The sequence below is a fragment of the Ixodes scapularis genome, unplaced genomic scaffold (assembly GCF_016920785.2).
Source record: "Ixodes scapularis isolate PalLabHiFi unplaced genomic scaffold, ASM1692078v2 PGA_scaffold2__306_contigs__length_199485367, whole genome shotgun sequence".
NCBI classification, from domain to species: Eukaryota; Metazoa; Arthropoda; class Arachnida; order Ixodida; family Ixodidae; genus Ixodes; species Ixodes scapularis.
Genome location: NW_024609857.1, coordinates 88,459,070 through 88,466,300, shown reverse-complemented (window position 1 = coordinate 88,466,300; position 7,231 = coordinate 88,459,070). Strand labels below are relative to the sequence as shown.

Sequence of the window (7,231 nt, the reverse complement as noted above, 5' to 3'; positions counted from 1 at the left end):
AATAATCTATCAAAATACAATTTGAGGGTCTTTAGCTGCGCGTGCGGCTTTTAACAAAAACAATAAAGATATCAAAACGTTATTATTTTTATTACCCTTAGCTCGATTTCTAAAAGTTCACTGAAATAAATGATAACATGGCCATGACCTTCATTTTAGATAAATGACGCAAACATGCGACCATGAAAAAAAAAACTAGTCACGTCCGTTGCAAAGCAATAAACATATCATCAAGAAACATAACAAATAAAATAATTAAATGATTGTCATGAGGGTGATCCGACAAACGGATGTCCTGCACATGTCAGTTCAATCAGAAAGCGCAATGTTTCAATATATATTAAAGTGGAGTTGGCGAGAGAACTCAGAAAACGCGAACAAGAATTGAGTGTAGGAAAGTTAATTTCGCCCATACAAAAAATGTATTTTGCTCTTTTCGGAATAACGGCTTTTCTAGGCCTGCGCTATTCTAGTGCTGGTACACCATACCTAGATCAAAATCCAGCGCTCCAAGAGTATCAGGATCATGCTTCGGTACACTTTCAATCTCACCCTATATGGCAGAGTTCAGCAGAAGTCGCCAAATGTAGAACAGTAAGAAATACTATGACAAGTAATAGTGTTCAAACCATGTTTAAAATTTTCAGATCTTTCCCCTTGAAGAGGCCTGGTACATTGCCTACAGAAACTTCGAATCAGATCCAGTCTTTGGTGGCAAAGCTAAATGCGTCAGATTCAGCTCGAATGGTGTAGGAGAAGACGGCGCTTACCCTGTGGTTTTTCAGTATGCTCCAAGCTTTTCTGCGTAAGTAACATTACCTAGAATAAACACGTTTTACCAATAGTTCCTTTTTACACAAAGTGTTCCCTCTATGGCTCACTTAAGTTGTGAATGTGAAGGTGCAATATCAAAAGAAAAAAAACACATTATGTGAAATCCAAACTCCTGCGGCTTCCCTTTTCTATAGCTCCTGTGCAAACATAGAATGGGAAAGAATAACAATGCTAGCAATATCTTAAATGCGTCTGTAAAAAATCTACAACAAATGCGTACTAGGAAATACAACCGCGAGCTAATCTTCCCTTTGTTGAAAGCCAAGTAGCTGGTCTTTTCGCAAGACTAGCGTAAAATATGTCCCATAAAAGTTTTCTGAATGTTAATATATTCAAATTGTTACTGAATAGCACGGCACTTTACAAAACAATGAAATCGTGGAAAACATTAATCAAAGCATCAGAAACGTGTTAAATCATTCTCGATGTTCTTCAATGGAAAGCTTAAACAAACCTTGCAAGCGTCCTTATGTGCCTCTCAGTTCATTAACTACACAATACCTCTCTCCAGAGCCGTATATGTAGAGAGTCAATGGGAGGTGCGGGCAGAGCCAGGGCGTGTGGAAGACTCGGAAAGAGGGCTTGTCATGCTCGCTTGACCAACCAGAAGCCGAAAAGAATCCCCTAGCAGTGGTAGCGACAAACAGTTCTGATCAAAGGTCTATGTTCGTTAATGGTTTTAATAAGCGCGTGAGAGTGAAATGTAGTAACTTTTTGTGGTTGAAAGTAGGGTGCATGCAGAAAGATGTAAGAAACGAATGCGCCGCGCAACTCTAGCGCGGACAGAGTGTGAGCGTTCGGACGGCAGATTCGCGGCCATCGGCGCTTGGCGTACGGATTATGTCGATCGTTCCGCCAGTCGCACTCTTCCACCATCATTTTGGACGAACGTGATTGAAACATCACGTGTACCATATTTTCAGCCATTGAGAGTTACTCCAATGCAGTTCTCAGGTTTGTTTCTGGCGACCACCGCCAGGGTATTATTTCGAGCTTCTGGTTGGTCACATTCAAATTTCTGAAGACGCCCTGGAACACGCCGAGCCCGCTTTCGGCCAATGACGCCTCCTCATTTGTCTCCTATACTTCCCAACAAATGGCCAAACTCTCTACATATACGGCTCTGCCTCTCTCTTCCTAGAATAAACTACGTACTAATGAATAATACACTGTACTGTTTGAAACTATTAAGGTAATTTTATGACATTATTTTTTTGGGGATGTCACTAATTAATCTTAACTTACAGTACAATAAGCGAAACTATTCAACTCTAAATGAGTATCTGCACACCCTCCATTCTAGTACAGCTGGGGAATTTGGTATCTGATTAAAAACCTAACTCAAATATTTTCTGCAATCAACCGACATTGCATTTGGCATACCCAGCTTTAAATAATGTTAATGACGCCCGGTCATTTTCTTTCAGAAATGCAACAATTACCTTCAGCTTATCTCCAGGATATACTATAAAAAACGTTGCGAATTTCGAGGATCAAGGTCGTGAGTAAAACATTCAAACCTTTCTGCCATGAGTATTACTTGTACATGCTATGCGTCTTAGCAGTTATTTTAATTTTCTCTTAACAAAAACGCAATACACATTGGTGAGTAAACGTACACACTTTCAAAGGCTTAGTGGAACTAAAATAAGAAATAGCCCTCTCCACACGATTAAGCATTGCACACCTAAGCTAGACATCTTAAAGCTATAAACCTGACGACCCAATTTTAACAAAAAAACCTACTAAAAAGTTGCACTCCAAACTTTCCTTGAAGTTTAGCTGAATGATGATAAATTAAGATGATATATGTTGAATACACTTAAGATCACTTAACCGAACGACAAGAGATGAGTGCAGAAGTTATTTTCACTGCCAAAAAAAAATCTGTGGAAGTTGTATTTTAATTGCTAAATAACGAGGCTGCTCGTCAGTTTCTCGAAAATAATTTATTCTTTCCAGCGTGCTTAGTGATTATACTTTAGTTACTTGATAAAAATAAAAATTCATTCACTTCTCGTCTTTTTTTTTGTTTTGCAGAAACTATTTCTGTCAATGGAATCTCAGCGTACACAAATGTTAAGGAATGCTCTGTGCTGCGATTGCCGTACGCAGGCGGTAATGCTTTCATACTTGTTTTTAAATTTCGAATAGCAAACAAACGTTGGCAAATTTTTCACAAGAACGCGCCAATTTAAAGAATAATATTACTATGAGTTGACGCTCGTTAACCTCCTTTTCCGTATGCTGTATTGCCATTTTATATAAAAATAACAAGGCAATGGCATAAATGTGGACGAGTGATACTCCTTAATAAATTGCCACAACTAGCGATTTTGTTCAGAAAAACACTCAGGTATGATTTCATCACAGATCGTGCAAGGAACAAATGATGAGTTTTGAACAAATTCAGGAGAATATATATGTTGATGGGAATGTGTGCCTAAAAAAATGAAAATTAGAAATACGGAACATTTTTTGTTCCCGAGTTTTGGGCTCCCGAAGGGCATTTTTGCAGTATTCATGTGTGATACCATTTAGATTTCTGAAACTTTTTTTTTCCTTCTCAGCAATTCTAACTATTTTTACTGCTCCAAAGCTTCGTATAGAAATGATATGTTCTCTAAAGCTTTTTTTTAAAGCTTTTTGTATGTTGCATCTTTGACAATAGAACGCCAAGTTTTAATCGAGCTAGCTTTTGATGTACAACAATTTAAGGCATAAAAAGCTTATCAAATGAAAGTTTGTACCTAAGCCAAATTAAAATGTAGGATATTGTTAATTTAGTTAAAGTTTATATAAAAAACAAACACCATAAACTTAAGAAGAAATGGTAAATGTACAGATGTCAACATCATTAAGACAAATACGTATTTTTACAATTGTTCTTGCACGAAAAGCTTTTTGTGGGTTCTTAAATTTGCAATACAATTTCTATGATATATAGTTTCGTCATATGAAGCAGTGCTTTTGAAAAAAAAGCATATTTTTACATCAATTCAAAGAAGAAAAGATACAAGCCATCGTCAAGTCTTCTACGTGCTTATTATATATATATATATATATATATATATATATATATATATGCTTGTAACGTGACCATAGTATTTATAGTATATATCGTGTACCATTTACAAAAAAGAGGCATGAGCGGTATGTTGGAATTTTGCAATTTTTATGCTCATGTCCAGTTCACGTGTAAGATCTTAGGATTGACAACGTTTGTTAATTAAACTTATTGAAAAGTCTTTTTTATTTAAAAAGCATAAACGTTAAGTTTCAGAAACCGCGATGTCACTCAATGAAAGGTGAGATAAATTAGTTTAAGAAAGCTAGTGCGCCGAGTGCGTCATTTCGCTCGTTTCATGCGGCCGCATTTTCACGTTTACTGGCGTGGCTCGTTTAATACTAATTCACATTTTATCGATGAAATATGAGATCACACAGATAAACGAGGAAAATGCATAACAGTACATAGTATTTTTAGTATCATAAGCGAACAGTAAATTTTTGGTAATAAAAAAAGGTATTTTAACCGAGGTTATCATTACTCTTCAGGGTTCGCTTTCTTATTTCTTATCACAACACTGAAAGACCCGCCTGTATTTCAAGCCTTCATCCACATCTGCAAATGTTATTCACGAGAAAAAAAAAACACCATTTTATTTGGAGTCGGTCATGGTATTGGGCGAAACATGTTGCTTCACATTTCATGAGTAAATTCAAGGCAGTTCGCGGCGCTCTATTAAAAATTCTCATTTCTATGAGAAATTTTGGTGTCCAAGAAACGCATATAAACCATACAAGATATATAAGAACATATGATAACCATAAAAGAACCATGGAAGAACTATATAAGACCTATATAAGATATATAGGAACATACAAGCACCATATAAGAGACTTGTGAGAAGCTTCTTATACCTTCTTATATGGTTCGTCTATATCCTATATAGTTCTTAAATAGTTTTTATAAGGTTCTTATATGTTCTTATATTTCTTGTATGATTCATATGTGTTTATTGGACACATGAAATTTCTCGTACAAAGGACTTTTTTCACTAGGGCACTACACGAGAAAAATCATCAACACTTACAAGGTTTACAGTTTCGATGACCTGAAGTTGTGCGAGGCGGCTTGGTGCTTGAGGACTCCTCTCACGCCATTACACGTAGTTTTACCGTGTGACGTAGCTTTAAAAATCAATTTAGTCATCTCTTTTCTCTTGGTCATCTCGTACAGTTGAAAGCTATATTTGAAATTACTAGCCTCCCCGTCGTAGATGTAGACAAGTTTTGTAGATATCTGCATGTTTTCTGCGAGTCAATCTTAAACTGTGCGCACAGCGAACAGTGCGTGTGCTGTATTGTGCACGATGTCATCGCTGACAACTCAAAACGTGCAGATTTTAGCTCCTTTGTAGCGACGCAGATGGAGATAGACACGATTTGGTTCTTTCAATGAAAGCATTTTACTGATCGCAGAAGAACGATGCTCTAGGCTTTTCCTGAAAATTAAATTGTAAAACGATGGTATGAGCCTTAAAATGCGACTTTTCCGAGTGTAGGGCAAGCCGATGAGCATGGCGGATGAATTAATGGGGGAAATACGTTTTTACGCCATTTCTGAGCTCATTGCGAAATGCGTTACTTTCCAATTGTTTCTTTAGCAACTTGCTAGATTACCACAAAACTATTTCGATTTATTCGTCTTCCTTCCTTGGCAACAACTCCAGGGTAACTATCCCTTTAAGGACACTGCTTGCAGGTCAGCACAACGCACTCCTTCGTTGGGTTACCACACAATCAAACGTTCTTAGTGTTCTCAAGACAAAATTCATGGTCACCCGCGTTTAATAGTGCTGACAGGCAAAGAGTTGTTGCTCCATCTCTCGGTTTTGGTTGGCTGTGTTTAACACACTCAGATGAGATACCAGATATGTGAACAGCATAGAACCTGACTGCGAAGGAAAACGAAAGGGAAAAGCTGCCGCCTTTTAAGGCGGCGGCACATGTGCTTTAGCACTGGTATCGCTTCCTGGAAATCACAGGTTGTCTATAGCTTCTTCCTTTCTTTCATGTGCATAGATCGTCATATGGTGGTCGTTTGTAACGTTCATAGTGACCCTTTCTGTACTAAATAAGCAATCACGACAGCTATCTAAAAGGGGTCCCAAACTAAGGTTAATTTTTTTTTTTAAATTGACGTTGAATTTTTTATTTTTAGCTTTTTCCTCATCTTCAGAGTGTCGTTTATTTTATATAAACAATACTTAAATTAACAATAATATATTTTATATAGGCTTAGACACAAGTTGTCATTTGATATGATTCGTATGCCTTAAACAATTGTTCATTGAAAGCTAGCTCGATTCAAACTTGGCCCTTTATTCCCAAAGGTGCAAGGTTCAGGATTGTCTATTTTATAAAATTAAATAAAAACGCACTTCTCGTGGCCTTTAACCATTTTATATCAGTAATTAACGAAGTAAAAAAACCGACCAATGTTCTGAGACAGATAAACTAAACGTTGCGAGACTCTAAAATGTGTCCCTAGTGAAAACAAAACAAAAATCGCAGGACCTATCTCTGCTTTTTGGACACCCACAAATCAAGGACAAAGCTAATTCAATAGTTCTAATTTGCAGCTTTGTTCTAGGCAGTCATTTTCCACAAGCATATATTTTTCCAAAATTGTTTGAGGAAACATCAGTTCTTCTTGCACGATTGAAGATGAAATCCCTCTAAACTTTATGCTGTCACATTTTTTGGGGGTCATTATATCTTTCATTTGTTTACCTGTGGCAGGACAACACGTTTTCCTAATGACATACTGTATAATTCTATATTGAGATTTATTTAAAGTAGGTATGCCAACCAACGTTCATACGGTCTCCCAACTTTTTATCTCTCCAGAAGGCAAATGCATACTCATCGTTCCCGAGAGCAGACTGGATACTATTGAACCCTGCTGCAATTATACATTTGATCTTCTCTGTGGTGCAACTCCGAAGTTCAACATTTTCGACAGCAGCTGCAAATAGCAGGCTTAAAGCTTTGACCAGCCTGATTGGTAAAGTCAAGGTATATATACAAGCACGCTCAAGATGGTGGATTGTGGTGAATGGGTGCAATAAACGCAATTCTGAACTTTCTGGCATTAAAGGTTGAACTGTACTCACTTATTCTAATTTTTTTCCCCTATTTTAAAACATGTTTTCCTAATGGAAGGAAAATCGCGTATTAACCACAAACAAAAATGCAGTGCGTCATTCTTATTATGTCTACCCACGCAAACATTGTGTTAATCATGAATTCCAATGGTGATGTGAAGACGACCAATCAACGATACAAGCGATGCTATTTTTATGGCCACCAATATTAATGAACTACAAGG

General features: G+C 37.1%; 1 protein-coding gene across 1 annotated transcript; it reads left to right on the top strand.

The window, feature by feature from the left end:
• The first annotated feature begins 420 nt into the window (after nt 1-420).
• On the top strand, nt 421-6,959 carry LOC115308464. The gene is made up of 5 exons (XM_029966399.2): nt 421-534; nt 648-805; nt 2,262-2,335; nt 2,875-2,952; nt 6,751-6,959. Exons 1-5 carry the CDS (start codon nt 421-423, stop codon nt 6,876-6,878), a joined length of 552 nt encoding a protein of 183 aa, XP_029822259.2. The 3' UTR covers nt 6,879-6,959.
• The last annotated feature ends 272 nt before the right edge of the window (nt 6,960-7,231 follow it).

Coding starts and splice junctions, on each gene's coding strand:
- LOC115308464 (XM_029966399.2), top strand. CDS start 421: ATGTATTTTGCTCTTTTCGGAATAACGGCTTTTCTAGGCCTGCGCTAT. Junction 2,336..2,874: donor GAATTTCGAGGATCAAGGTC/GTGAGTAAAACA, acceptor TTTGTTTTGCAG/AAACTATTTCTGTCAATGGA. Junction 2,953..6,750: donor GCGATTGCCGTACGCAGGCG/GTAATGCTTTCA, acceptor TTATCTCTCCAG/AAGGCAAATGCATACTCATC.